This window comes from Salmo salar, chromosome ssa27 (genome assembly GCF_905237065.1).
Source record: "Salmo salar chromosome ssa27, Ssal_v3.1, whole genome shotgun sequence".
NCBI classification, from domain to species: Eukaryota; Metazoa; Chordata; class Actinopteri; order Salmoniformes; family Salmonidae; genus Salmo; species Salmo salar.
In genome coordinates, this window is record NC_059468.1 from 7,182,759 (window position 1) to 7,197,746 (window position 14,988).

The 14,988-nt window shown below is 46.8% G+C and overlaps 1 protein-coding gene across 3 annotated transcripts in view; it reads left to right on the forward strand.

Moving 5' to 3' along the window:
* LOC106588496 (exostosin-1c) overlaps positions 1–14,988 on the forward strand; it is a 73,938-nt gene that overhangs the window by 54,164 nt on the left and 4,786 nt on the right. For all 3 annotated transcript variants that reach the window (XM_014177593.2, XM_014177592.2, XM_014177594.2), the window contains exons 3-4: positions 12,762–12,855; positions 14,837–14,944. In XM_014177593.2, coding sequence (XP_014033068.1) covers positions 12,762–12,855; positions 14,837–14,944 — 202 coding nt within the window. The remainder of the gene's footprint in view (positions 1–12,761; positions 12,856–14,836; positions 14,945–14,988) is intronic.

A 14,988-nucleotide genomic window follows, 5' to 3' on the forward strand; every position in this document is an offset into this window, starting at 1 on the left:
ATGGAGAAGAGAGAGGGAACATGAGGGAGAAGAGAGGAAAGATGAGAGAGAGGAACGATGAGGGAGAGGAAAGATGAGGGAGAAGAGAGAGGAAAGATGAGGGAGAAGGGGGAGGGAAGATGAGGGAGAAGAGAGAGGGAAGTTGAGGGAAGATGAGGGAGAAGAGAGAGGGAAAATGAGGGAGGAGAGAGACGTGGGCGAGCTCACACTTAACAAACAGACCTTCATTCGTACACGACCCACAATACCATAGTCACTGTGCTGCAGACTTTTTAAACATCATTTTGGTGATAGCCATACAACAGTGAGCCCTGGGCCTCAGCACGCCGACAGAAGCTGCCGTGCTGTGTGCACGGGCACCATCTGTGTACCATGTTTGTGTTGTGCGTGCGTGTTGCGGCATTTGTGTGTGTGTGTGTGGGAAGATGAGGGAGAAGGGGGATGCCTGGTGTATGTCTGCCTGGTGTATGTCTGTTGAGTAGAGAAAATACATATAGATAGAAACAATTTTTAGATGTGCGTGTGTTTATGAGAGAGTAAAACATACCGACAGAGGACAGCGACATCGAAAATGAGATGTGTGTGTGTGTGTGTGTGTGTGTGTGTGTGTGTGTGTGTGTGTGTGTGTGGACGTGCATGCAGGCGGGAACAGTGTGTCTGTTGCCACGACTGCTCAATTAGATCCTGTCTTTCTCCAACATGGATTTCCGCCATATTTTAAGTTTAATATTTAATAACCTCAGCCCCCCCTGTGGATACACGGGATCAGAATAGCATCGGTGAGGCGTTTGCAGACCACACGTGCACGCACACACACATACAGAGCGCAAACAGAATACGCACCTCACACCGGTACACTTTATTACGGCACACTGCAGTGCACAGTGTCACAGTCTGTACGTAGGCTTTACTTCCTGTATTACACACATCATGCACAGGAGGTTGGTGGCACCTTAATTGGGGAGGACAGGCTCGTGGTAATGGCTGGAGTGGAATGAATGGAATGGTATCAAATATACCAAACGCATGGTTTCCAGGTGTTTGATGCCGTTCCATTTGCGCCGTTCCAGCCATTATTATGAGCCGTCCTCCCCTCAGCAGCCTCCACTGACATCGTGGTTTCCCTGGACTATCTGCACTGACTCTATGCACACTCACAATACTATATTTACAGACACTATATACACACTGACTCTCTCACACAAAACCCACACACATTCACTACATACGCATGTGCAGACACACCTAACACACGCGCTAACTGACAACACAAACACACATACCGACACAACGCAAACACACTATCAGGATAAAGGTAAGACCCAGATGCAGGCCGTGTCGAAGTAACAAGCAACAGGGGCAAAGGTACAGGACGGCAGGCAGGGTTAGGTCAGGCAGAGGTCGGTAATCCAGAGGTTGGGCAAAGGTAGAGGACGGCAGGCAGGGGCAGGCAGAGTGGTCAGGCGGGCGAGCTCAGGGTCAGGACAGGCAAGGGTCAAAACCAGGAGGACGAGAAAAGAGAGACTGGGGAAAAGCAAGAGCTGAATACAAAAATTGCTGGTTGACTTGACGAACTGGCAACAGACAAACAGAGAACACAGGTATAAATACACCGGGGATAATGGGGAAGATGGGCGACACCTGGAGGGGGGTGGAGACAATCACAAAGACAGGTGAAACAGATCAGGGTGTGACACACACTCATGCTGCTGCTGCTACTCTGTTATTTATTTGACTCTTATTATTATCTATCCTGATGCCTAGTCACTTTACCCTGCCTTCATATACATATCTACCTCAAATACCTTATTATTATCTATCCTGATGCCTAGTAACTTTACCCTGCCTTCATGTACATATCTACCTCAAATACCTTATTATCTATCCTGATGCCTAGTCACTTTACCCTGCCTTCATGTACATATCTACCTCAAATACCTTATTATCTATCCTGATGCCTAGTCACTTTACCCTGCCTTCATGTACATATCTACCTCAAATACCTTATTATTACCTATCCTGATGCCTAGTCACTTTACCCTGCCTTCATGCGCATATCTACCTCAAATACCTCATACCCCAGCACATTGATGTGGTACTGGTACTCCTGCTACTTGTTGGGAAGGGCTTGTAAGCAAGCATTTCATGGTAATGTCTACAACCCGTTGTATTCAGTGCATGTGACATATAAGATCTGATTTGATCAGCAATCCACATGGACCTGCTTTCTAAGAGTAGTAAGGTGCCCAACATGTAATAGGGATGGGCACAGTTATCCAAATATTCTAATATCCGAACGGCTGTTGGTATTCCATTACTTGGGAGAGCTAATTTAAAAAAAAAACGAATTTAATAAATAAATCTGATGGTTTTTATGAGCGCACCCCATAAAAAAAGAAGCCCCGGTAGCCTACACACGTTTCACAAGTGTAGCTTGCTGTTATTGTCTGTCAATCAGAGCAGCGCTACAGTCCGAGGCTCCATGCAAAGCAATTGTTGGATTTCTAATCAATGCAAAATGGAATTCAAATAACAGAATAAAATTGGCTAAATGAGAAGGGGTAGGCTACAATAGTCAACGAACAGGTAGGCTGTTTCATATGGATGGAGTTGTTGTAGACAGGCTTTAAAACACAAGTGCATTATGGGTAACGTAGTAAGTTAACTTTCGTTTTTGATGCAATTGTTGTGGTGGCGGAGATGTAGCCAAACTATGAGCCACACTCTTTTTGCTCCGTTAGACCACTAGTTCATTTTGTCATTCAGACTACCTCACGTGGTGTACAAGTTTAATAAATGTCAACTACGTTAGTGGAATTCCAGACTAACTCGTCATTAGCAGCGGATAAGATCCACAAATGTGGGAATTACCCGGCCCTGGAGCTAGCAAGTGAGGGCTCCCGAGCCGTCCCGACTACGGTCTGGAGGCGAGGCAGGAAAGGTAACACTGGGGGCTCGTCCAGGATTTATCCTGCCAGCATCGTTGAGTTATTCACATTATACCGGAATATCAAAGACAGAGAGAGAGAAAAATAAAAAAAGATTCAGACTTTCACGAGGTAACGGCTAACGAAGTTAATCATCATTGTTCAAGTAGTGGCTGACGTTCTCAATAAAGTTGTAAAATGGCGGCTACACACAGGAAATCTGTTATTACGAGAAAGAATTGACCTGAGGATTCGACGTGCTACTCAAACCCAATCATATCGCTAACTACAGTGAATGACGACATGCATTCACAAATCTCATTTGCCAACTGGATGAACGAATTTGATGTTGCAAATGCTAACATTAACTGCAATCCATTTTTGCCAAGTTCAGATGTAGCTAATATGCAGCCAGCCGTAATTAATATGGATGACTCGTGCCTTGAGTCAAAGACGTCTCCTCAACGGCCAAGGAGAGAAGCAAATCCATTCAAGTCTCGTGAAAAACAGAAATGTGGGTGACAGTGGAATTGAATCACAGCAAAGTCACAACCAAAACTATGCCAGCTGGCATGCTAGATGCTCACCTGAAAATGGTATCTCTGGAAATGTGTTTCAACCAACTACTGAAATGCCGTATACTCCATGCACTAAACCTTTCAACTCTGCCACCCACAGACTCTATGCAGCAAGTACACCTGTAGATGCTGCTTACTCCCATTACCCATGCAGGACGCCAGCAGCTCTGCCCTCCACTCCAGCCATGCATCCAGTGTAAAACCACCACTCACAGTTGCAGGACACCCATCGATGTATCTGGCATGTGATGCTCTGCCCACTGAAGGTCATGAAATGTGCTGTTATGAAAAACGAACAGTCTCACCCCAGGCGAGCAAGATCCAGTTCACGTTCAGGCATCCCCGGCGTGTACATTATGATATCTCATCTGACAGTCAGGACGAATACGCTACTTAGAAGCAGAGGATCCCCACACTACGACCAGGTCAGTTTGATGGTTAGGGCTCATGGAAAGAGGTATATATTCTTTTAGACAGTGGGGCACAGAGAAATGTGCTGCCTTGGCGCTGTTACAACGCCATTCACCCAGACGTTAAACCTCCAACTCCAGCTATCGACTGCATTCTCAGCAGGGCATTGGTCCTGTAAATGTCAAAGTCTTTGGAGAAGTTCACCTGCCCATTCAGGTTGGTACCCGCACAGTGAGTATTAACTTCATCGTTGCAGACGTGGCAGAGAGTATACCGATGCCATCCTCGGTCATCCATTCCAGGAGCAGTCACAGGGAAGCCTTGATTTCAGCAGCCTTAGGATTGTGCTGTTTGGTGAACAGGTGCCCTACTTCAGACCGAAGGTGAATGTGGTAAGAATAGCACGCACAGCCGTTTTCGAATCAGGGTGTGAGTACATCGTGCCGAGGAACGCACACTTCCGTGAACCTGTCAGAGGTGACGTGGTGCTGAGCCCAACTAAAGGATTCATTGAGAAGCATAGGCCAATAACCAAATCCCCATCAGGCTTTACAACCCAGGAACAGAGTCAGTGAAAGTAAAGACGGGCGTTATCGCCAGAATCCGTTTGGGCAGCAGATGTTGTTCAGCCCACTGAACTAGTCTCGTCTCCCCAGCGGTTTCTTCTCACTTACAGTAGGTGTATGCGGAGAGCTCTGCTGCACTAAGTGCAGACGAACAAGGCAGGCTGGCTCAACTCCTTAGTGCCTATGGGGACGTCATCTCTACTGCACCCACTGATCTCGGTCGCACTGGTCTTGTACAGCATGACATTCAGACGTTGCCTGGGCCACCTGTGAAGCAGAAACCGTGGCGGATGGCACTCGAAAAGTAGCTCAATGCAGACCAGCAAATTCTTGAAACTGGAGTAGCCTCTCCAAGCTACGGCAGCTGGGCTTCACCAACAGTCATGGTACGCAAAGAAGGACCAGACATACCATCAATGTGTGGACTACAGGGCCCTAAATGAGTGTACTGTTAAGAATGCATATCCACTTCCCCGTATCCAAGACACTCTAGATACCCCGTCGATGGCCAAATGGTTTAGCACGGACTTAGCGTCAGGCTACTGGCAGGTAGAGCTTACTCCCAGGGCCCGTAAAGCGTCCGTAAAGCGGGCCTCTATGAGTGGAATGTGATGCATTTTGGGCTCTGTAACGCACCAGCGACGTTTCAACTGCTAATGGACCGTGTCCTGGCCGGAATGCAGTGTGCGACCTACCTAGTATATCTAGATGACATCATCATCCTGGGAAGGGATGTCACAGAGATGCTCCAATGCCTGGCAGTGTTCTGTCGGCTCGCCAAGCCAACCTGAAATTGAAACCCTCCAAGTGCTGTCTCTTCCACCAACAGGTAACCTACCTTGGACACATCGTTTCCGAACACGGCATCGCCACAGAAAATTCGGAAAGTCCAAGAATGGCTCCGGCCTACCTGTGTTTCAGAAGTCCGTCAGTTCGTCATTCTGGCCTCGGACTAGCAACAATTTGTCAAAGATTCTGCTGCTGTAGCCAAGCCCCTTCATGAGCTTACAGAGAAGCATGCTCGTTTCCGGTGGACGCCAGAGAGCCAGGTGGCGTTTAAAGAATTAAAGAAGCTACTCACCACCACGCCCGTCTTGGGCTCTCCACTCGACAACGGCGACCTCATCCCTGACACAGATGCTAGCAACTTCAGCATTGGAGCCGTCTTGTCCCAGATGCAGGACAGTGAGGAACGCGTACTAGCGTATGGGAGCCGGCGGCTGTCCTCCACCAAAACTATTGTACTACACGGAGGGAACTACTGGCAGTAGTGGAGTTCACTACACACCTGCTCAGAAGACTCTTCATTGTGCACATTTACCACAGCAGCCTTTGGTGGCTCATAAGGATGAAAGAACCAGAAGTTCGACTAGCGAGGTGGCACGAGAAGCTTGGGGAGCATAACTTCAAGGTCATACATCGCCACCATGAAAATGCTGATGTCCTGTCCAAGAGGCCCTGCCGCCAGACTTAGCCCTGAATTATACAGGACCCTACCCAGAACAATGACTGTTTCAGGCACCAGGAAGTGCAGTATGACCTTGGCCCCAACATAGCTGATTACGCTCTGGAAGCTACTTTATGGGGCTCCGCTCCGTGGGGATAGGAGAAGACCCCATCCTACAGCCTGCACTCTCTGGAGCTTCTGGAGCTGCTTTCGACGTGGAGTCATCAGCGTGGGTCATCGGGACAGTGAAGATGACATGTCGGACGTGGAAAATATTTGCCTCACCGACGCAAGTGACACTCTTCTCTTCCATGGATGGACTACTGAGAAATTACGTTAGGCTCGGATAGCTGACTCTGACATGGGCACCGTCAAGAGACGGCTCGAGGAAGTACAGGAACGCCCATCGTGGGGGGATGTCGCCTTTCGGGCCAGTGACTAAGGCATATTGGAGCCAGTGGAAGAGACTTTATGTCAAGGACGGCATTCTCGTTTTACCCACAGATACTCCTACCTCATGTGTTCCGGATGGACATCGTGAAGCAGATGCACGACAGCCCTGTAGGCGGTCATTTTGGCGTGGAACGCACACTTGCCCGACTGCAGACAAGATACTACTGGTACCGAAGGAGAGTGGATGTCACACTATGGTGTCGTACATGTACCAGCTGTGCCGCTAAAGCCAGACCTCCGAGGAAGCCCCAAGCACCTATGGGCACTGTCCGCGTGGGAGTACCTATGGAGAAGATCAATGGCGATCTCATAGGCCCCATGAACGAGAGAGAACGCTACAATCGCCACATATTGGTGGTTCAAGACTATTTCACAAAGTGGGTACAAGCTCATACATTCAAGTGCATCCATACCAAGTTCACACACACTGGTAGACAAATGCAATCATGCGTTTCACACACATAAAGAACATTTAGATATTAGATCACGGTAACTTACTGTATATCCCACACCCATGATAGGCATTTGAAAATCGCTCACACACACACACTTAACGTACCCCTGCAAGCAAAAATGTACGCGCGCACAGACGTACACACACACACACTCAATGGGTCATGACGATGGAGTACAGAAGGGAGACATGCTCCATGTCCCGTTAGCAGACAGAGAACAGTCTGTTAATACTGGCCCTGCTCCACACACACAAACACACGTTTTGTTCTTCAAACCTCGTGGGGACCTAAAATTGATTTCCATTCAAAATCCTATTTTCCCTAACCCCTAAACCTAACCTTAACCCATAAACCAAAACCCTAAACATAATCACTTACCCTAACCCTAATTGTAACCATAAACCTAACACCTGAGCTTAAAATAGCGTGTGTCCTCATGGGGACGTGAGAAATGTCCCCACGAGGGAGAATTTTCCTTGTGGGGACTTTGGGGGACTTTAGGTCCCCACAAGGATAGAAGAACCAACACACAAACTTACTCACTCATTCAATAGGAAAGGAAAAGAGAGTGAGAGAGTACGACAGAGAGAGAGAATAACAGAGAGCGAAAGAGCCTGTTCGTTTGTTCTTGGAAACAAACTGCTGTTAAATGATTTATTTGTTCCCTTGCATTAAGTAAATTCCCTCATTAAAAAACAGCAGCGAACAAATCAGCATGACCCAGAGTGGGATGAAGTAGGTCGCCAGCGACAGGCTCACTCCACTCCCACCACATGCTGGGGAGAGCTCTCTCCCTCTCTCTGTTTCTCTCTAATGGGTAAGTGGCTATACAAGTACATCCAAACAGACGTTATACACACTTGCATGAGACATAACGCACATTAGCTCGTATCCACTAACTATCGGACAAAGCCTCCGATTTGAGAAGATATAAGCGTGTACTGTACATAAGCACACAGACAGAAACACACGCACACACATATGCACTTGCACACGCACTCACACACACACACACACACACACACACACTGCAGTTTCAGCAGAACTGGCTAAGCTCCGTCAACAGGTGGAAAACAGGACAACATCGTAGTATAGCAGTGGCAAACGGAAAACGATGCACCCTTTCACTACCCTAATTCTCTAGGGTGTTTGTGTACATTATGTGGTTGTGTTATTTGTGTGCGAGGGTGAAATCTTGTGTGTATGTATGTGTGTGAGCCTGTGTGTGTGTGTGTGTGTGTGTGTGTGTGTGTGTGTGTTTGCTGGTGGATGTTTGCATACATTATGTGAATGTGTGTTGTGCTGCAAGTGTTAGTTTGTGTGTGCACATTTCCGTGTGTGCGCGGATTTGTATGTATGTATACACCACAACCTTGATAGTGACACTCATACAACAGTTCCCCGAGAAACTCACACCAAGATCCCAATCAATGCTAACATCAGCGCCTGTATCTCATCACTCACAGAGTGGTAAATAAACAACGGTCGGTACAGTCGAGACAGAGACAGACTAGATTAGCGGCGGCCATATTTTATGCTTGAGCGTGTAAACAAGACTGTTGCCAGCAGAGCAGGAGAGACGAGGATATAGGAATTCTTTCATAAGAAACGTGTTTATTTACTTAGAGCAGTGAGCAACATGATGGGCCGTTAAAAAGGTTCCACTGGCTTGATAATAGCTTACATTTCTGAGGTATTTTTTGCTGGGTTTCAACGTGTTTTACATTTAGAGGGTTGGGCTTGTGGGGAGGTCACCTGAGCTATCAGAACTGTGAAGGACCCACCTGGGTGATGCATGGTACCCATTTTGTACCAGAATGCACTCCAAACAAACATTGGCAGCTTGCCACAGTTGGTTGGGAACATTGGGTTCTTTTGGTAGCTCCGGGGGCATTTCTAATGCTTACTATGCACTGATTTCAGATCACTCTGTCAACTCCCATCATAACCTGAAAAGTTAATTTCCACCCTTAACAACTGATTTATGATCAATTCGCTCTACCCACAGCCCTAACCATCTTAATTACGAACATAACAACACAACTGCCCCATACCAGTTCTTAACACAAAACCACACTCACCTTAACCCAGAGGGGATGCTGGTGCCTGAACAAGTCATGACCTTTCACATCCAAAACATTGTAGGAATGATATCCATTCAGATGCCAGAATGACCACAAGTATAAACATACATAGAGAGCCAATACACTACAACACTCCCTACCGAGTTTCAAACTGCCTCTGGAAGCAACGTTATGGTCTGGGACTGTTTTTCATGGTTCAGGCTTGGACCCTTAGTTCCATTGATTCTAGACGATTCCTGACAGCGCACAAAGCGAGGTCCATACAGAAATGGTTTGTCGATCGGTGTGGAAGAACTTGACTGGCCTGCACAGAGCCCTGACCTCAAACCCATCAAACACATTTGGAATGAATTGCTAATGCTCTTGTGGCTGAATGGAAGCAAATCCCTGTTCCAACATCAAGTGGAAAGCTGTTATAGCAGCAGGGGGGGGACACACACACGACCAACTCCATATTAATGCCCATGATTTTGGAATGAGATGTTCAACATGTAGTGTATGTTGCTGGAAGGAGCAACTCATTGTGTCAAATGTTTTGAGATCTGTATAATGCACGTCAAATAAAGTTGGATTGGATTTGATTAAAAGCCATACGTTCCATTCCAAGGCTATCATCCCCATCTGCCTATACCAGAGAGAACAAAGTATTTCACTTTTTGACCACTAACTCAATTATAATCACACACCATTAACCTTAACCATCTACCCTTACTTATACTTTGAAATTATGAACATAAACAGTTCATGTACCATCTTAGTTGGCAATATTGCCACTTTATATCATGGTTTCTAGCATGGTTTTCTAACAACAGCCTCAAGTCAAGTCCTGAGAGGAATGTGTACAGAATATGGGTACTGTTAAGTTGCAGTTACAGTTGGATTTGATAGAATGTCTTTCGGTGTGTCTGACTGTCCTTTTTAAAATACAAACTATAGAAGCTGACCCTGTGTGGGTCAAACCAATAGAGACGTTTGTTTTTCTTCCCAAAACACAGTCCATGTAGTTCATGCAACAGTCAGTGGCAATGGAATGGTATAGCTAAGATGTGGCCATGTCTTCATGTTGGACTCTAACACAAACACAAATCAAATCAAATGTATCTATATAGCCCTTCTTACATCAGCTGATATCTCATAGTGCTGTACAGAAACCCAGCCTAAAACCCAAAACAGCAAGTAATGCAGATGTAGAAGCACGGTGGCTAGGAAAAACTCCCTAGAAAGGCCAAAACCTAGGAAGAAACCTAGAGAGGAACCAGTCTATGAGGGGTGGCCAGTCCTCTTCTGGCTGTGCCGGGTGGAGATTATAACAGTACATGGCCAAGATGTTCAAATGTTCATAAATGACCAGCAGGGTCAGATAATAATAATCACAGTAGTTCAAGAGTAAATGTCAGTTGGCTTTTCATAGCCGACCATTGAGAGTATCTCTACCGCTCCTGCTGTCTCTAGAGAGTTGAAAACAGCAGGTCTGGGACAGGTAGCACGTCCAGTGAACAGGTCAGGGTTCCATAGCCGCAGGCAGAACAGTTGAAACTGGAGCAGCAGCACGGCCAGGTGGACTGGGGACAGCAAGGAGTCATCATGCCAGGTAGTCCTGAGGCATGGTCCTAGGGCTCAGGTCCTCTGAGAGAAAGAAAGAGACAATTAGAGAGAGCATACTTAAATTCACACAGGACACCGGATAAGACAGGAGAAATACTCCAGATATAACAGACTGACCCTAGCCCCCCGACACATAAACTACTGCAGCATAAATACTGGAGGCTGAGACAGGAGGGGTCAGGAGACACTGTGGCCCCATCCGATGATACCCCCAGACAGGGCCATTGAGGCAGGATATAACCCCACCAACTTTGCCAAAGCACAGCCCCCACACCACTAGAGGGATATCTTCAACCACCAACTTACCATCCTGAGACAAGGCCGAGTATAACCCAAAGATCTCTGCCACGGCACAACCCAAGGGGGGGCGCCAACTCAGACAGGAAGACCACGTCAGTGACTCAACCCACTCAAGTGACGCACCCCTCCTAGGGATGGCATGGAATAACACCAAATAAGCCAGTGACTCAGCCCCTGTAATAGGGTTAGAGGCAGAGAATCCCAGTGGAGAGAGGGGAACTGGCCAGGCAGAGACAGCAAGGGCGGTTCGTTGCTCCAGAGCCTTTCCGTTCACCTTCACACTCCTGGGCCAGACTACACTCAATCATAGGACCTACTGAAGAGATGAGTCTTCAGTAAAGACTTAAAAGGTTGAGCCCGAGTCTGCGTCTCTCACATGGGTAGGCAGACCATTCCATAAAAATGGAGCTCTATAGGAGAAAGCCCTGCCGCCAGCTGTTTGCTTAGAAATTCTAGGGAGAATTAGGAGGCCTGCGTCTTGTGACCGTAGCGTACGTGTAGGTATGTACGGCAGGACCAAATTGGAAAGATAGGTAGGAGCAAGCCCATGTAATACTTTGTAGGTTAGCAGTAAAACCTTGAAATACAGGAAGCCAGTGTAGGGAGGCTAGCACTGGAGTAATATGATCACATTTTGGGGTTCCAGTCAGGATTCTAGCAGCCGTATTTAGCACTAACTGAAGTTTATTTAGTGCTTTATCCGGGTAGCCGGAAAGTAGAGCATTGCAGTAGTCCAACCTAGAAGTAACAAAAGCATGGATTAATATTTCTGCATCATTTTTGGACAGAAAGTTTCAGATTTTTGCAATGTTACGTAGATGGAAAAAAGCTGACTTTGAAACAGTCTTGATATGTTCTTCAAAAGAGAGATCAGGGTCCAGAGTAACGCCGAGGTCCTTCACAGTTTTATTTGAGACGACTGTACAACCATCAAGATGAATTGTCAGATTCAACAGAAGATCTCTTTGTTTCTTGGGACCTAGAACAAGCATCTCTGTTTTGTCCAAGTTTAAAAGTACAGAATACAGAATTGTATTATGTAACAGGTCCAGTTATTCAGTCAATCAATCAAATGTATTTAGAAAGCCCTTTTTACATATGCAGGGCTATACAGAAACCCAGCCTAAAACCCCAAACATTGCAGATGTAGAAGCACGGTGGCTAGGAAAAACTACCTAGAAAGGCAGGAACGAACCAGGCTCTGAGGGGTGGCCAGTCCTCTTCTGGCTGTGCCTGGTGGAGATTGGGGTAAGGAAAGGGGGATACCTAGTCAGTTGTACAACTGAATGCATTCAAATGAAATGTGTCTTCTGCATTTAAACCAACCCCTCTGAATCAGAGAGGTGCGGGGGGCTGCCATAAATCGGCGTCCAGGGAACAGTGGGTTGACTGCCTTGCTCAGGGGCAGAACGACTGATTTTTACCTTGTCAACTCGGGGATTCGATCCAGCAACCTTTCGGTTACTGGCCCAACGCTCTAACCACTAGGCTACCTGTCGATTTGTACGAGTACAGATTGTTCTTCAAGATGTTCAAATGTTCGTTCGGTAGATGACCAGCAGGGTCAAATAATAATCACAGTGGTTGTAGAGGGCGCAGCAGGTCAGTACCTCAGGAGTAAATGTCAGTTGACTTTTCAAAACCGGGGTCGAACAGCATATTGAGTGTGGGCGTGTTTGCTTGTGCGTGTCTCATTCCCCAGCCAGAATTTTGCCCAAACACTATTGAGTAGGTCTTTTTACAAAAGACTAATGTCAATAGGACTCTCTTGACCCTACCGTAATAGTCTTTTGTCTCTATAACCTCTTGTCTTCATGGTCGAAATGGAGCCTTTGTAAAAGTGAATGCTGTTCCTGCCTCTCCATCCCTCTTTCTTTCTTTCTTTCTTTCTTTCTTTCTTTCTTTCTTTCTTTCTTTCTTTCTTTCCTTCCTCAGGTTTGATTACCAGGAGCTGCTCCACAACTCCACCTTCTGCCTGGTTCCTCGGGGGCGTCGCCTGGGCTCCTTTCGCTTCCTAGAGTCTCTACAGGTAGGATGCTAAATACGGATCACAACACCCTAGCACGGTCCTAGAAGAATGCCAAATACTGCTCAAAATACACTGGCATGGTCGCAGATATGTGATTTGTTTGTGCCGTCTTGCCCAACTCCTATGACCAACTCCTGGGACCAAGCTACGAGTACGAATACACCTCTGAACTAGCAAGATTATGCATTGACGTGTATTGCGTTAGCAGTTACACTATTAGTATCATAGCCACACTGTCGTATGAAGATCCTTATGTGCTCTAATGTTTACAATTTTAAGGTTTTAAGGCGTTAACCATCATGGTGGTGTGGTGGTGTTGACTGATTTGCAAAAAAGGGGGGGGGTATTTAGTAAATATAACATTAAAAGGGTTTTTCTTTCATCAAACTCAGCTTCAATAAACCATGTAGTTAAAGAAATAATGATATGGTACAAACTGTGTGGAATTACCACCCATGTTGATGTTTTGGTGATGGTGCTGTGTTCATGGTTTTACCTACCAATGAACCTCCCAGACTTTTGTGTTCCCTGGCCCTCTCTCCCTCTCTTTCCTTCTCTCTCACTGAGTCTCTCAATGGTCCGGAAGCTTTCATAGGGTTGCCAGCCTGCCACACTGCTGATCTAAGCTGAATGGGCAAATCCACTGAACGCAGGGCTTGGCAGGGAAGCTCACTCTCACACAGCTAACTCATTCCTCCTCCGCACTCACTCCCCCGCTCTCTCCCTCCGTCTCCTTTGCTTTTCCATTCAGGCCAGTCTGAGATTTTTAAGATCTCCTTTTACTTTTCGTGCCAGCCCACAAAAGAACGTGCAATTACCAGTGTGGTAGGAAACTTACTGTCTGCGTTCCAACTCTTGGTGCACACACACAGAGACACACATGCACACTAACCCTGATGCTCCTCTCTTCATCTCCCAATGTAAACAACCAAGAAACAACAACACACATATGCCCACATGCTGAGCTGCACTGGTATCTAGACTGGGGAATACTTCTTAGTCAGTCCGCTTCACAGCACCATATCTCTGGGGAAGTGGCTCAGGCGAGCCCCAGGCTTCACGTCAGCTCTGGAGGCCTCAACATCTGGCTTGACCCTGTTACCTGGAGCGTAGCCTAGCGTATCTGAGCATCGTCTGCATGGCTGCCTTGGTGAGGGCTGGTCTCTGGTGAGGCAACTAGTGGAGCTTCAAACCGCCAGAGGGGGAATCTCAGTCGGAGTCGTCTGATCTCAGTCTGTAGCTGGTTCTGGTTGCTCTCTTGCGATTTAATTAGAAAAGTAAATAAAACCATCAACACCCAGGACCGCAGCTTGGAGGGAGAGAGATTGAAGGAGGGAGCTGAAAAAAAAGAAAAGTAGAACAACTTCAAAAACCTGGCCGTCAGTAAACAAGGGGATACGGCAACATCAAACTCAGCTTAAAAAAAACGATGTATTATACCCCTCCTCTCTCTCCATTTCTCTCTTTCTCTCTCCCTCTCGACATCCTCTCTGTGTAGTGTACTTAATTAGCAGTCTAGGGGTCTGTTAAATCTGTGTGTGTGTGTGTGTGTGTGTGAGAGAGAGACGTAGCAGAAATGTGATCTCTTTTTCTCTAGGGCCTCAAGGGGCTCCTGGGACTGGGAAGATAGTAGCTGTGACTCATGCAACCTCCCCACGAGAGTGTCACACACACACACACACACACACACACACACACGTCATCGATTTCATTATCTGCTCAGACTGCCTTATTGAAGTACCAGCTGCTACTATGGTGGTATGTGTCAGAGACGAAGACCGGAAATCTAGACGACATGTTTATATTGAAAAATGGCCTGTCTACCACAAGCAGAGCAGATGAACAACGGTAGCTTTACCACTGACCCTGTCCGTTTATGTTCTTGTCACGCTGACCCACCCATTTCCCAGGTGATAGATTCTCTTACGCGTACATCTGCTGAGAACAGAGTATTCCGTCTATTCTCTCTCGCCGTCTCTAGGCGGCGTGTATTCCGGTGTTGCTCAGTAATGGTTGGGAGCTGCCCTTCTCTGATGTCATCCAGTGGAACCAGGCTGTCATAGAAGGAGATGAGCGATTGCTACTGCAGGTAACACACACACACACACACACACACACTCACATTCACAACAG